The sequence below is a fragment of the Penicillium canescens genome (assembly GCF_028828765.1).
Source record: "Penicillium canescens strain IBT 15451 chromosome Unknown utg000009l_segment0_segment0, whole genome shotgun sequence".
Classification (NCBI taxonomy): Eukaryota; Fungi; Ascomycota; class Eurotiomycetes; order Eurotiales; family Aspergillaceae; genus Penicillium; species Penicillium canescens.
In genome coordinates this window covers 2,002,241-2,018,421 of record NW_026703971.1, presented here as the reverse complement: position 1 = coordinate 2,018,421, position 16,181 = coordinate 2,002,241, and the positions used below count along the sequence as shown (strand labels likewise).

General features: G+C 49.5%; 2 protein-coding genes across 2 annotated transcripts; one reads left to right on the top strand and one right to left on the bottom strand.

Annotated features, from left to right (window-relative positions):
• Positions 1 to 2,777: 2,777 nt before the first annotated feature.
• N7446_012044 (uncharacterized protein) lies at positions 2,778 to 4,417 on the top strand (the record flags this gene model as incomplete). Its single annotated transcript, XM_058520786.1, has 3 exons — positions 2,778 to 2,969; positions 3,033 to 3,704; positions 3,788 to 4,417. 3 exons carry the CDS (start codon positions 2,778 to 2,780, stop codon positions 4,415 to 4,417), a joined length of 1,494 nt encoding a protein of 497 aa, XP_058367072.1.
• Positions 4,418 to 8,994: 4,577 nt separating this feature from the next.
• On the bottom strand, positions 8,995 to 10,396 carry N7446_012043 (Short-chain dehydrogenase/reductase SDR; the record flags this gene model as incomplete). The annotated part of the gene is made up of 2 exons (XM_058520785.1): positions 8,995 to 9,510; positions 9,584 to 10,396. 2 exons carry the CDS (start codon positions 10,394 to 10,396, stop codon positions 8,995 to 8,997), a joined length of 1,329 nt encoding a protein of 442 aa, XP_058367071.1.
• Between the last annotated feature and the right edge of the window lie 5,785 nt (positions 10,397 to 16,181).

Genomic DNA, 16,181 nt, shown 5'->3' with positions numbered 1-16,181 from the left:
CCTTAGATAAGAAAGCTTTGCTCCTTTTAGACAATGCTTCACCACATGTTATTGGACTCCAGCGAGCGCCACCACCACCCCGGATTACGGTTGTTTTTTTGCCAGCAAACGCAACTTCAATTTATCAACCCTTGGACCAAGGTATTATCCAAAACTTGAAGCACCATTATCGGAAGAAATGGATGCGCTATATGATTGCTTTTCTTGATCGTGGGATAGACCCAAAACAAAGAATGAGCATTTATTATACTGTTACCTGGGTAACGCAAGTTTGGAGAACAAGTGTATCAGACCAAACGATTATCAATTGCTTTAAACAAAGTACTTTGATTAGTCCAAAGTCTATACCTATACCTGAGTCCGCGCCCGAGTCCGCACCTGAGTCTGCACTATTTTCCGAGCCCGGATTGAGTGATGAGATTGAAAGTCTATATAATCAAGCAATTGATAAGCTTGGTGATAAAGATATTGTGCCATTTGACGAGTTTTTGAACCCTTCGGACGAAGACATGTTAGAAGATGGGACTGAAGGGCGAGATGAGACCAATGAGCAAGATATATATATTGCCCCAACAACCTCAGAAATTCAGGATATTGACATTGATGGGCCCCCACCTGAGCTTCTGTCTAATTCTGCTATATTGGACAGCCTCCAGGATATCCTACTATGGGTTTGTAGCAAAGAAAAGGGTACCTCGGACCATATTAGACAAATTGAGAGCTTAATCAGCGACTTTGGCAGGATTCAGATTGATGAGAAACGTCAGGTGACTTTGGATCAGATGATGGGATGGAAGACTAAATAGGTATTAGGGCTTAGAGTTAGCTTGTCAAATATTATGTCATCCTCTCACCAAAACACAACTCAATTATACCACGTAATTTGGCTTGGATAGTATGCTGTGGTATAAGCGAGAGTTGACTGTAATAATGATTCGCCCGACGAGCTAGGTTCCCTTCTACTTGTTGGATACCCAAGTCGTACAATATGCCGCAGCCTACTCCTAGGCTTGCACAGGACACCATGGAGCTTTCGGTGCGGAGTACACGACGTACATTGGCAGCAACCGGGTCAGCCGCGTATAACTCAGAACACGCGACGCCCCAGCTCGGAAAGTAACAGCATTGACTGGCCCAGCCGGCTGTCCTACCCCGCAAACTTAGGCCCACAGCGACGGGATTTTTTTTCTGGCCGTTTTGAACCTAAAATCTGACTTCTACATGCCGATGCGAACGGGGGTGAGTGGAACTATGATTAGTCACGATTAGGGAATAGTAATATTGGCAGAAATATATAATACGGCAATATATGGTACCCCTCAGGGTTAACTATGTAGATCTCTCTGACTAACCAAAATGACAAACCGTAATATACATTTTGGGTGGTGTCTCCAGTGGCAAGCTTTCTCCAAGCTTTCTCTAAGCCTCAGTGGGGCTAAAGCCTGTAGGGACCAGCCGTGGGTCGGTGAACCGAAAGTCTTGCTGTTCATAGCTATGCCACGTGACCTAGAGTGGGACCAGCAGCGATTGGGCGAAACGGCCGAGTTCAAAAGTCTGCTTCCACAATCAAAGGGTGGTTGGGCCCACTTTTAGTACCATGATCTGTGGATGCTTCAGACAAAGCAGTCAAACCGCAAACTTAAACTTACCTTTGCCACGTGTGAGATTTTACCAAGTTGTAGTATATCCGGTTGCTTTGATTACCCGCCGCACCTTTTGCATAAAGTTTAAGGCTTCTAGGTTAATGCGGCTTGCAAGGTGATGAGCACAGAGAAATGCAGACTGACGAATCAGAATGCCTAATTCACATATCAAAGGAACTCCGCCAATTTCCCCCTCGCGAGATTTCGGATAAGCATACCTCGAACTCGTAAAGATGCGGCAGATGGGAGTTCCCAATATGTACCCAGCCAGCGATATTTTCATAATTTCTTGAAGATGCCTTGACTTCCAGCTAATAAAGTTTTCACACTATCTCCGCGGATCCCTCCGGAGCTTCCCATTTTGCACACTAACCACCGACCATCCCAACGGCTGACATTCTATTCGTGCCAAGTCAGCTTCCTTCGGGGACGGCCACGAATGATCACCGCTTCCCAGGGTTCGGGTGCTCGATCTTTGCACGCATTGGGGAATTGGTGGTGACCCCAGACGGGGAATATTAACGTCTCCGCATTCTATACACTGATTGGCCTCTGCCTGACCCGAAGCACTGTGCGAGAGAACGGTTGCCAGCAAATTACGGCGTCTTGCTCTCGTGTGTTCCAGCCCCTTCCGTGTTAATTTGCCTTTGCCGGAGCAGATTGGCTCCCGTTGTCGTCCGGTCCAAAATGTTTCTCATCACGACCGGGATCTGTGAGTTCCTGTCGGAATTTCTCGATCGGACAGACTCCGCCCGTCCTGTCTCAGCACGGATGCATACGCCCTACGTTCCTACGCCCTCCTGCATTTTCCTGCGATATGCCCAGACTGTGGGGTATGGAACTATGCTGAATAAAACGCTCGCTGCCCCATGCTTCGTATGACATGGTATCTTCTTAGAAGCACTGAAAATTGCCAAACCTACGACAAGATCCGATTCAAGAGCTTGTGTGATCTTGAGAGCGGTGTAAAGGTTTGGATCTCATAACGTATAAATTCTCTGTATCTTTCCCACCTTTTGATTGTATCTCGAAGTGTACGCGCCGTCCTGCTCAACTAGCCTTCCTTGGCGATCGGTGTATCGGCCGATTTCCAAGTTGTCCTGATTTATGCCCTCTCCCGCCTCCGTCGCCGCTATGGCTGATACGCAAGATATGGCTGATACGCAAGATGGTGCGCATGGAATCCACGTGGTTCCAGACGAGCACATGGGCACCGCACGATATCTAGCCACCCGGCTATCTACCCTGAAACCTCCTATGAACAAGGTCTCGAACCCTTTCTCGGCCCTCGTGCTTCTTAACAAACAACAATGGCTTTTTGTCATCGTAGGTTGTCCCTGCTTACTCCATTCTTCAAGTCGATAGGAGTAACGCGCTCACCTGTTTTAGATCGCCTTCCTAGGCTGGACATGGGATGCATTCGATTTCTTCACACTTTCGTTAACGACAACAGACGTGGCTAAGACATTTCACAAAACAATTCCTCAAGTTTCTTGGGGTATTACCCTTGTTCTAATGTTGAGATCGGTCGGGGCAATCATTTTCGGTATTGCTGCTGACCGCTGGAACCGCAAATGGCCCTTCGTCATCAACATGCTACTGTTCATTGTCCTTGAGCTTGGAGCGGGTTTCTCTCAAACGTGGAAGCAGTTTTTAGCGACTCGCGCTCTCTACGGAATTGCCATGGGTGGTCTCTATGGCAATGTTGCTGCCACTGCGCTTGAGGACTGTCCTCTTGAGGCTCGCGGTATCGTTTCCGGATTGCTCCAGCAGGGCTATGCATTTGGTTATCTGCTTGCCACTGCCTTTGCGCGCGGTCTTGTCAACACCACCTCTCATGGATGGCGTCCGTTCTATTGGTTCGCTGCCTGCCCTCCCGTCCTCCTGATAATCTTCCGCCTCTGTCTTCCAGAAACTCAGTCATTTATTATGCGGAAAGCGCTGCGTGAAGGCAATGGCAACGTCACTGCCAATTTCTTGTCCGAAGGTAAAGTGGCGCTCAAGCGCCATTGGCTCCTCCTCATCTACCTTGTACTCCTTATGGCCGGCATGAACTTCATGGTGAGTCTGTCTTAGCCTATTATAGGGCATAGAAGCAAAATCACTGGCTGGTAATTGCCTTCTGCTAACTATCCACCCTACAGTCCCATGGCTCCCAGGACCTCTACCCTACCATGCTCAAGGCGCAATTAGGTTTCTCCGCCAACGCCATAACCGTGACCCAGGTAGTCGCCAATCTTGGTGCTTTGACCGGCGGCATACTTTGCGGCTGGTCTAGTCAGATTTTGGGCCGTCGCTTCACCCTCATTATCATCTGCATTGTCGGAGGAGCCCTGCTGTACCCCTATAGTTTCGTAAATACCGAAGCAGTTATTGCCGCAGCATTTTTCGAGCAATTTTGCGTGCAGGGCGCTTGGGGTATCATACCGATTCACCTAATGGAGCTGTCTCCTGCATCGATCCGAATCTTCGTCGTCGGTACCTCATACCAGCTTGGTAACCTCGTCTCCTCGGCGAGCTCGACCATCGAGTCAACCATTGGACAACGGTTCCCCTTGCCTCCGATGAGTGACGGCAGTCAACCTTATGACTATGGTAAGGTTATTTGCATCTTTATGGGTTGCGTCTATGCCTACGTTATAATTGTCACCTTCTTCGGACCTGAGAAGCTCGGCCGGCAATTCGACCTAGCGGATGACAACGAGGAGCTGGTCGAGACTGGTCAACTTGACCCGGAGAAGGGTGCCGCTATGCACAGGGAACACTTGGAATGATCATAGTTGCAGGATACTGCGATGCTCGGTCTACTAGTGGTCAATCCGTCTTGGATGTTCATGGCATGTCTATCCCATGGGGACGCGGGAATTTACATGGCTAGCATACGAGTTTCCAAATTTTGTATGGGAGAAAATCAAGTCCGTCAGGGCTCGCTCGCACTCACTCTAGACTCCGACTCGTTTTTGAAGTTAGCGTTACATTCGCTTTAGACTCTTAAAAATTGTACCAGCATGGCTTAATTTGCATCATTCTATTTGGGGTTGTTTAAAGCAATACTGGTCGAGTTATTTCCGATTGAAAATAGGCAATTTTCTGGTGACGGTTTGGAGGTGGAGCTTACATTCGTAGGGAGCCTTTGCGATACGAACCATAGATTATCGTAAAATCCACAGTGATCAAAAAGTAGGAAGGCGATGAACAGGAAGTAATGCTTACCAGTTCAAAAGCTTGAGTCAATGAACAGCCAACCTTCAACGTTGTGGTTCGTGGGTCAGGTACCCGCACATGTGACCATGGCCTGATGCTTTTCCACAGTCTAGACGGACAGACCCACAGCTCAACACAGCAAAGGCTGGGAGTACGCCCTAAGTTGACAGACTACACCGCGATACAGTGGTTTTCGAAATCAGTTACTGTATACCAACGCACTCTTGCAACTTCGTTCCCGGAAAACAAATCCGTCATGTACGAGCTCTGATTGGATAACCCATTTCAGGCGTGATTTCAGACCGCTTTCTATAAATAGTGTGTGTATTTTAAAATACAATCATAGGACCGCTAGGGATATACAGTGACTGGCCATAAGTTTGGACACCCTCTTTAGACCCACTCAACTATTACATAATTTTCTGCCGGTTTTAAACCCTCGTGCCATTTAATTAATACTGCGTATACCATTCCTCACTATCAATAATAGCTTGCACCCGATGCGGCATAGTCTCAGAGAGATGTTTTAGGTGCTCAAGGTTCAATCGGTCCCATGCAATCTGTGCTGTATCTATTAAAATAGCCTTTGTCTGCTCATTATTCCTCATATCAATGAGATCAGGCCGAAGCTTATAGATCTCTGCCTTTAACAACGCCCAGAGGTTCTCAATTGGATTTAAATCAGGCGAATGTGGCGGCCATTCCATTACCTCGAGCTCTAAGTCCCGTAGAGCTTCTCGGACGACGTGGGCCGTATGTGTTGGCGCATTATCCTGCTGAAAAATCGACCCTTCATTCGATATTAGGGTAGGTAGGATACGGAGGTATAGATCCCGGATAACGATGCTATTCACACCTCCACGCTCTGATTCCGGATCCCCGAATAGCGGAATCAAACCAGTTCGACGGGTAGCGCCCGAGAAAGCAGCCCAAAACATCTGCTTAACTTGCTTTCCCCGTTGTGGAAGGCCTTGAACTTGTCCAAGTTTTGGCTGGTCTTTTGGCCGAGTAAATGTCCATTCTCGACGGACACCAATTCCACGCTCCACCGTACATTCATCAGACCAAAAGACGCGAGCCCAATCTTCGGGAGTAAAGTGTTGATAGCGAAAAGCCCATTGACGCCGTTTAAAGGCATGTTCCTCAGTCAAATAAGGTCGCCAGCTACATCGCCATTTCCGGAGGTTTTCAGCATTCAAAAGCCGCCGAATTGACTTTATTTTCACTTTATAAGAGACCTCAGTAAGAAGGTCTTCGTGTGTAACGCGAGGGTTCCCGTGGATTGAGTCTAAAAGGCGTACTTTATCGGCTTCATTAAGCTTCTTCGGTCGGCCAGAACGCGGCTTTGAGACACCGGCACGTCTTTCATGCTCTTTTTTAATCGTATACCGGATCCCCGATAGTGAAATCCAGGGGTATCTCTTATGGATACGTTTATAACCCCAATGAGCAGCCGTATGAAGCTCACAGATCCTCTCGCGTAAAGCAGGTGTAAGTTCTGAGCGTGGAGCCATAGTAAAAATAGCAGGTTTTGAAAGGTAGGCTTCATGAAATAGTATTATAGCTAGAATGGCTAAAATCGCGAGAAATAGCGACGCGTAGCTAGCGTGTCTCTCTAGGCGGTGTCGGCTATAAGGGAAAGCGGTATGAAAGTGGGTCTAAGGAGGGTGTCCAAACTTATGGCCAGTCACTGTACAGTGGTGTAACATTAGTACTGTATTTGACCTCCAGTACTTCGGGACCGTGACCGCTTTTTAGACCGCCTACTTTACTAGTACGTCAACACTCGCGTTTTCAACGCGCCAGTATCTACGCTATAATTTTTACGCGTTTCTCACTCTGTCTCTCTATAATAATGCCTCCAATACGCGGAAAAAGAGGTCCAGAGCTTGACTGCCTTACCCGGGCTAAGATCTGCGAATTACATGCTACAAATGGCTGGGGTGCTACGACTATTAAGAAGCAGCGCTTTCCCGACATTCCACGCTCAACTATTCAGTACACCCTTACCCAAGAGGTAAAGCGTCAAAAACAGCAAAGTCTTCCACGCTCAGGCCAACCGAGGAAGCTTACTGAAGAGGATCGTGACTATATCTACGATACTATACAAGAAAAGCCTTCAATTTTGATCAAGGATCTACTCGGAGAGGTTGATTTTAAGGTCCACCGTATGTCAATTTGGCGTCTAACCCACGAAATGGGCCTTCGAAAATGGAGAAAAATGCAGCGGCCGACCTTAACGCCTACACACGCTAAGAAACGTCTACGCTGGGCCCTTCAATATCAGCATTTTACGTCGGAGGATTGGGCCCGCGTCTATTGGTCTAACGAATGTACGGTTGAACGTGGTATTGGCCAGCGTCAAGAATGGACTTTTACGCGTCCGAAGGATCAGCTATTTCAGCATTCGAAAGAGGGCCATCGGGTTCAAATGGTTCCAGCGCGAGGGAAGCAAATTAAGCAGATGTTTTGGGCTGCTTTTTCCGGTCTTCCGCGTCGATCAGGCCTTATTCCACTATTCGGAGATCCCTTATCTCGGAGAGGTGGCGTTTCTTCGCGTACGATCGAAGAGCTTTATCGGCGCGTCTTACCTACGCTACTTAATAGCATTGATTCTAATGCTATTTTTCAGCAAGATAACGCGCCTGTTCACACGGCATATATCGTACGGATGCTTTAAGTGAGCTTCAATGCGATATCATGGAATGGCCACCTTACTCGCCTGATTTAAACCCAATTGAGAACCTCTGGGCGCTACTCAAAGCCGAAATTCTTAAGCGTCATCCTGAGCTTATGCAGCTTCCTAATAACGTATCTACGCTAGAATTGCTACTAGAAGCTGCGCAGGAAGCATGGGAAAGTTTAGATATTGATCTATTTAAGCATCTATCGGAGACAATGCCTCACAGGGTAGCTGATGTCATTAAGTATAATGGGTGGCATACTAGCTATTAAATTGAGTTCAATTTTGGAGGTTTCTGCTGGCAGTATTAAAAAAATGGGTCCTGGCCCGAAGTACTCGAGGTCAAATACTAATGTTACACCACTGTAATTTACCCACAAGTAGTCGAAAAGCCAGATCGATACTGTACAGTACTGTTATGGGATAGAACCCCTCTTTTCGCATCAATTCGACGTAACTTTACCGGGTCGATGATTACCCCCTACTAGGTGCGGTTGGCTGGAAGAGCATTTGAAGTAATGTATACGGGAGTGGAAAGAGAAGCAATCCTTTCCCATCTAACAAGAGCAACGCTGGCCGAAGTATAGGCTTATCTCCTTGGGTACTAAGAGTCCTCTGGCGACGATTATGGTTTGGGCAAAGTAGTAGGGGGTTCTCTTGTATCTCTATAGTTTTGAATTCGCCAACAGCGCCTCCTATCCAGTCGCAGATTCACCACTATCTTGTGCCCGTTCCAAGCAGCCCGGTATAATGGGGTCCGATCACATTCATCCTACGTCTTCAGGATACATGATAGGGCCGAGGAAGAGCGGAAGCAGATTCTTTTGTACTGTATTCTCGGAAAGCTACCTCCTCTCTAACAGCTTCGCCAAGGTTGTGTGCCGGTTCGCCAAGGCACAGGATAATAGTGTCTGCCAGTATTCGGAGTCCTTGGAGTCCACATCTACTCTCCCAGTCTCCCGTAACAGCTTTACCACTGTTGGAGGCCAATTGCACAGGTAAGAAGTAGGAGAAAGAGGCCAATAACGAAACACAGTCGGCAACAAACGAGAAGCGAGAAATCGCCCTATATTAGGAGATTTAGAAGCAAGCGAAGGGGCAAGATTAGCAGGCCAACATCCCTCAGGTATGGCCAGGGCCGGAATACCCCTTTTCACTCGTTCCTCATTTCAGGGCAACCAAAAAAAGAAGCTCAACAATGAAAACAATGAAACAGTAAACGAGGCCATAAACGAGGCCAAAACCGGTGGAGAAGCAAACAAAAAAATCCAACAAGATTCGGGTAAATTGAATTCTAGTGACATTTCATTGGTCAGCGAGCCTTTCTTGGTAACGTTATCTTGAAAGGGGCTTCAATCTCATGTACTAAGTGAACGGGTAAGCCACGGTTTGGACGGCTTGCACGGTTGAGTGTATACAAGCATTACACCGTTTTGTCCACTTGAGACAGTTTTCTAAAATTAACTATTGCTCAGCAGGCTTCCACCGCCACCCCATACTCGCTACCCGCGCCGCAAAGAGAATCCCACACCCTAGAAGCAAACATGTACCACCCCACAACTGTGCCCCAATATAGTTCCCGTCCCCGACCTGAATCAACCTGCCCGCCAACGGAGGTCCGGTCAAGCATGGGATGCTGATAATGGTAAATACCATACCAATTCTGGTGCCGCTTTTACTCAAATCTTGTGTCAGACTAGCGAGAGTCGAGGGAAAGAGACCCTGAATGCTGGCACCAAAGAATCCAAGAAAAACAATCCAGACTATATCAGATGCGAGGGATTGCACCGAGTGCCATATGTAGACACTTAAACCAGCAAGGAAGATGACCGGAATGAGTACCGTAATAGCACCGAAGTAGCGATCTGCAAGCAGGGCTGGAATGATGCGACCTGGGATTCCAACGGCGTTGAAGATAAGAAGAATGCTATACGATGTTGCTTGTGATACATGTAGGTTATCGAGGGCGTATGGACGAACCTATTGGCCGTTATCAGCATGGAACCCCAAGGGGAGAGAATTAGTCTTCATATTAGGGCAAAGGTCAACTCACATAGTAATACGCAAAGTATGTCGCCCAGAGCGTGAAGAACATACTGACGGTAAATAGTAGATATGGTAGCTCCCCGAAGGCTGCCAATTCGACTATTCTGCCCGTCTTGTGTGGTGGGAGTCGCGTTCGGGTGGTGGACGCCACGATCGCTGCATTTACCAGCACCACGAAGCCCATAACCCGAACAGTCCAGGGGAAGCCGATTCGAGGCAGTAGCTTCTCTGCGATGACAGGGAAGACAATTCCTCCGGTTGCAGCACCGCTTGCAGCTGTGGAGATGGCGATTGTCCGCTTTGTAGTGAAGTATGTTGACACCGACGCAATTGTTGGGCAGAAGATGAGGCCATTGCCCAGGCCCTGACACACACCCTGGGCTAAAAACACCTGCCAGTACTTTGTGCAGAGGCTCGTCACGAACACGGCCACTATCTGCATTGCACATCCGATCCACAAAACTGGCCGGTAATACCCGGTATCAAATGCCCGCCCTGAGACTGAGCCGATAAAAAAGATGAGGAACACCTGGACACTACCAACCCAAGAGATGGTGGAGGCAGGCAGGGAGAGCGATGAGGCGTAGTAGGCCTGGAAGATGCCGAAGCTGTTGGCATAGCCCCAGGTATTAAACACGACAAGGTGGCCCGCGAGGACTTGCAGCCAGGCCACAGGGCCGCCATTTGGTGGTGGGTGGTTGGATTTTGGCGCATCATGTCTCTGTTCTGTAAAAGTGTGTAATTTAGGCCCTATGGCGGCGGTATATGCATACGCTTCTTCTGGGAGAGAACAAGAGGCTCGAGAGGCCGCTCTGTGCATTTCGATTTCGGATTCTGTGCTGGCCATCCCGACCGCTGAAATCACAAAAATGGGAAGGGATAGGAGTAGTAAGGGAAGACAAACAGTAGACTCGGTCCGCTTATTGAACGGCACTGGAGGAACAGGGATGGCTCGATCTTCTTCGCATCTAGCACTTCACTTAGGAGTCCCAGCACCTCGGTTCCACTGGTCGAACACAGAGATCACAAGAGATAAGCAACTGAGACCCTGGTGGACAGTTGGTCAAACCTTCCTAGCCGTGCCGCCCAGGTCGACCAGGGCTCCGGGACGGAATTCTTTCTCCTTTCATCTCCGTATGCAGCGCCCTAAAACCCCTCGATCCAGACCCCGCTTTGCATCAAATGTAACTGGCCACGCCAGTCGACTGGGGGTCGAATGTAACGGTAAACAGGTCGGTGAGATTGCGGGATTAGATACTGACTATCAGCAAACCGCCTCCACTATCTTGACACACAGACCCCCGGCGTGCCTGCCAGTATTGACACGTCGAATGACAGGATGCCCCACAGCCACGTCGAAGGAGGATTGGAGGACTGCTGTACCCGTGTACATAAGCTAATGTTTATGCCGTTCAAATATGACAGCAGGATTGCAAGCACAGGTGTTGCACCGCAATCGGCCCCTTTAGGGTGCGACGATTTAGTATATAGCCAGCCCCTCCAGTTCCTATGCCCCACGCTACGTTCATCATATTGGCAGTTCAACGATGGCCCTGGTCTACTTTGCCCCGCGTTAGCGCCGCCACGCGGTCATATCTCCACTTGGAGCAGCAGGTGCTTGGTTGAACAGTATTCCTTCATGGGCTTGATGAGCCGGTTGAATGTTCTATAATAATCACCTCATCAACACCCTCGCGTCATGCTGGAGGACAGGAAAAAGTGGGTGATGTACATCAATATGCGAACGCCAGATCTAGAGCACTGTAAACTCGACGGTCATCACTATCTCCAGGCCTTATTGGCGTACAACTTCTCGATATTGACCTGTTGAACAGTTTACCTGCGATAGCCGATCATGGAACGATCACAACCCGACTTACCATGCCCCACCACTATGGTCATCATTGGTAGTTCACATAACCTTTGACCGCCTCAGCCCCCACTAGGCAAGCGCCAAGGCAGCCTCACAGGTCAGATCTCCACTTGGCGCATTTATGCTTGGTTGAACAGTTGAACAGGGACATTTTATGAGACTGACATCTGGGATTCCAAAAGGCGTGGATCGATGTTCGTGAATTGCAAATCTGCTGGGGATGCTCGCTAAATACAAATGACAAAGCACGGACCCTAAGCCCTAACGAATAGCCAAGTAGGTATAGATCAACAGGAGAAAAGTCTTTGCCCAGCGTATGACTCTCCGAGAGCATGATAATATGTGCTAGTCTGGAACTCACGCATAGAGCTGCGAGAGTACACCCTCTGAATGGTCCGCTGAGACGAGAGCAGGCATATGAGTTTTCGGAGGAACCTTTTCGAAAGGTTGTCAGGTAGGCCATGCAAATCATTGAGCTCCATGGCCGATATCCTCACGGTGAGCTAGTACTCGTAGACAATTAGCTGGGTTATATAGAGTAGGCTAAGCGTAGAGCAGGTTGACTTTCGGCATCGCTCTAGTGCTTTAGGCCCGTCTCCAGTGGCCTTTCTCATACCACACGCACCCGCTTTGAGTGACGTTCTTCACGACCACACCGTAAGCGTTTGAGAGCACCTGGCCGATTGTGCAACGGTCGACGGTCCAAGGTGCACAGATGAAAGTCGATGATCAGGGCTCGCTCGAGCTCAGCATTCCACAGGATGTTGTCCGGACGAAGATCCTGATGAACAACGCCGAAAGAGCGGATCTCCTTCACCGATTGGTGAATCGCCAGTTGGATGGCCTTGTCCAGAGTATTATGGCCCACGCTCTCACCACCCCAGCCCATCAGAAGCATATGACGGATCCTTCCCGCGCCGTGGAGGAAGTAGGTTTGGGCCAAATTGATCGCCCCGAGAAAGACGGGAACAGCCGATCCTTGGGCACGCTGGAGGACCCGGTAGACGTCTGCTTCACGCGAGACCTCCCCCCAGAGTCTCGATGTTGTCCCCTTCCCGACAACAGTATATCCGAAGGTGGCACACGTAATCTTGAATGGTGCGCCGGAGGACCCACAAGGGCCGATAGGGGTGCAGTTATGATCCAGATCCTGGTCAAGCTGCACCTTGAGTATTTTCACCAAGTCAGTTGTACCGATCGGATGGCGGTCCGCCCTTCCACCAAGCATATGCAGCTCCGAGTTAGGGCACTTAGGGTCAAGCGTGCCACCTAGCTGTAGCCCGAGAAGACACTTTTGTGTGCAATATGGAGCATCATGGGAGCGAGATTGCCCGGTTTGGTTCCCTTGGCGATCTGCTCGCGGTGCAGACCGTTGGGTTGGAGGGGACGATGTGACCTGGCTGAACCCCCGCTTCCGTCCTGCAGATGCGGTAGGGTCGGCCTCGGAATCCGAAGAACTCTCGTGGTGATACGGACCGGATAGTGGCGCGCAGCTAGCGGCCGCTCGGGTGGTCACTCGAGGGCCGCTGGTGATGGGAGACGAGGATGTGAGGTACTCAGAGGTTGACTGCTCAGGACTAGCGGATTCGGAGTTAGCATCGTCCACGTCCAGGTCCCGTGGTAATTCCACTACCACGATCTGAGCGCGATCGCTATCAAAATTCGTATGCCATTTCGGGAGCCCGTTTTTGGCCGCATTCCGCCACGCCTGATCACGAAGAGGAGCACGAAAACTCATCAAACAGAGGCACAGGGTCCTCTCAATTCGAGTCCTGGGAATTCCAGGCCCTGCAACACCCGCCATCCCGTATATACCGGGATCACCCAGGTGGTAATAAAGGGTAGTTGGGTCGTCGTAGGGCACCCAGAGCTGCACGTCCATCAGACCGTTCGTCAAATATGAATACTCCAGACCCTCTTGAATCATCACGTGAAATTCTTGTACGATGGCTGATCCAACCAGCCGCTCGGCGTGATATCTTGATTTCTCTGGCTCTTCCGTCGGAACACGATCAGGTTGGACCACTTCTCGCCAAAAATCCATCGGTCGGAGTCCCAACCGTAGGTTCGCAGCGGAGAGCTTATGGGGGGTTTGTACTCGACCGTGGTGAGCAAGGTACGCTGGTTACCGTCCGCATGATAGATGCAAAATTGATCCGGCCTCGAAGGCTTTGTGGTCGATGGCTGGCTAGCATCGACTTCTTCATCTTCGTCCAAAGCATTGGGGTGATTATCGAACCATAGCCCATTGCCTAACCGGAACTCCTCGCGAGCCTCTGGTATTTTGCATAACTCAGCGACGATATCGTGCACATGGTCTTCAACGGCGAGTCGTTCGTAGGTCTCGAGGTCCTGTTCGCTGCTAATCGGTCGGCGCGTAAATCGTCGGCCGTGGTCTTCCAACGCAACCAGTGACGTAAATAACTCTCGGGCATCCCCTTCGGTCGGTTGCAGGTAGCGGCAGACAGATTCGTAAATTTCCCGCTGTTTATCCTCACAGTCAGTCCACGGAAGCAGTCGTAGGGGACAGTGTTTTCCGATAGGAGCGGGAATTTTGCCTGTCGTGGAGCGAGACGGTGTTTGGGCTCGGAGTGGCGTCCAAAGGAGATCGTGGCAATGTCGGATGAACTCTGGAAAAGTCGTGGGTCGGTTGCGCTCCCTCTGTAGCCTCTCCCGTTCCTCTGCCTGCCTCTCTCTTTCTTCTGCCTGCCTCTCTCTTTCTTCTGCCTGCCTCTCTCTCTCTTCTGCCTGCCGTCTCAGCGCGGCTTCCTTGAGGAAAAGCGCCTTGTAGTCCGGGGAGCTGCTTCCACTCATCACTATTGTGAATAAGGGAGGGAAAAGACGGACAACTCCGACGCGACGGTGGGGGTGAAACTCTCCTCCCTGTCGTCACTGTCAGCTGGGCGGGATCTCGGTGAAAATATTTATCCGTCAAATACACGTGACTCCGGACCAGCACTGGCCTGGGATACGGGAAGCACAGGAGAGAGTGTTCTGGAACAGAATAAATTCCAAGATTTGCAATCCCATGACTCACCATCCTGGAACTCTCTCTATCCCGGGCACGTTCCTTGCCTGAAATGGACCATCCCATAATCAATTATATCCCATAATGTGAGGGTCTCACGTATACATAGAGGTTGATAGTGTTTCACGATGAACAATCAATATTGGGAACAACTATAGTTGACTCTAGATACAAGACGTAGCGCGAGGAAGCGAAAGAAAGATAGCTTCCTCGCGTTCAGGGGCACCCATGTACACCATGTGCATATCTCCATCCGTTCCGCATGCTTCATCTATATCCTTGACACAAAATCATATCCCAGGATCGACTATCACGGGATTCGTCCGCTCCCGGAATTGATATTCCCAGGATATGGTCGACCTGGGACCGGTCAAGCCACATGACCCTTAGCGACTGAAGCCCGTGGAGATATATCTGTTGAGATTCCTGCATGAATAGATGGTGTATACCAGATATATCAGGCATGAATCAGTCAGCTTGAATCCTTCCTCAAAAAGAGTATAGTTCAGGGGATTCCCTTCCATTTAAATAGGGTCTCTTTCTCAATGAGAAAGAGACCAGACTTAAACACCTCTCTGGAATAGACTGTTTTGCATGCTTCATTCATCCTCCATCATTAGACATTCTAAATTTCAACAATATCTGGGGATGTAGTGTCAAGAAAAGCGGTCCTTACAGTACTAGCTTACTCGAGTTTTAGCAGCACCCATTTTGCTTACTCATTTGCTACAGTATAAATGGCTACTTCGCCAAGCCATACACCGCTTCATGAGCATTGGTTAAATAGCGCAGCATCAGCTTGTCCTAGAATTTACACTCATTCTATGATATCAAGGCCGACCAATGGTCTGTTGTAGAACTAGCGCGTACCGTATCTCTTGGAATCGACAGTTATGAGCCCGGTTAGCAAGCGTATCATTGAATAAATCAGTATTCGAGATCGCAAACCTCGAAGCCTTCCGAGCAAGCCTTCGAGCCCCTGAGCAAGTCGCTTCCAGCAAAGTCGCTTCCGAGCAAGCACGCTGAAGCCATCACAAACTCCCTCCGAATTCAAACAAGAGAACACGCCGAGATGTCACTCCCATACGACGAGCTCTACAGACATGAGCCCGCCGACGCTCAACGCTTCGGCCTAGTCCGAGCGAGCATTGTGCTACACTCCTCCGCCCAGTGGAGGACTTGGTACAGCCAAATCCAGACAGTTGCTAAGGGCAATGACGTCTGGGAATACCTCGATCCCGAGGACCAACACCCACCGGCCCTACCGACGAAGCCAGTGAGACCGAGCAAATTCGACTACGAAAGAGAGTCAGAAACAAGCGATAAGCTCACGAAGGAGGGTCGCCGGGAATACCAAGAAGACAGAAAGGAGTATGATACCGACCTAGCCGAGTACAACACTATCAAGCGAGCCATAGACCGAGTCACCGAGCGAATTCGAAACTCACTTGCGCCAGAGCTCCAGCAACTTACCGTTGACGTATTCGACGTACATACCCTCCTTATCGCACTTCGAGACCGTTTCTCACTTGCTGAAAGAGAAAGGAAGCAAGAGCTACGCACCCAGTGGAATGCTCTAGCTTCAACACCAGTCAAAGACTCTGGACTTGACGCAATGATCATGAGATGGGAAAACCTATACCAGGAATGCAAGGCTGCAGAGGTCTCATTCACGAAGGATGCTGATGATGCTATCTACGACTT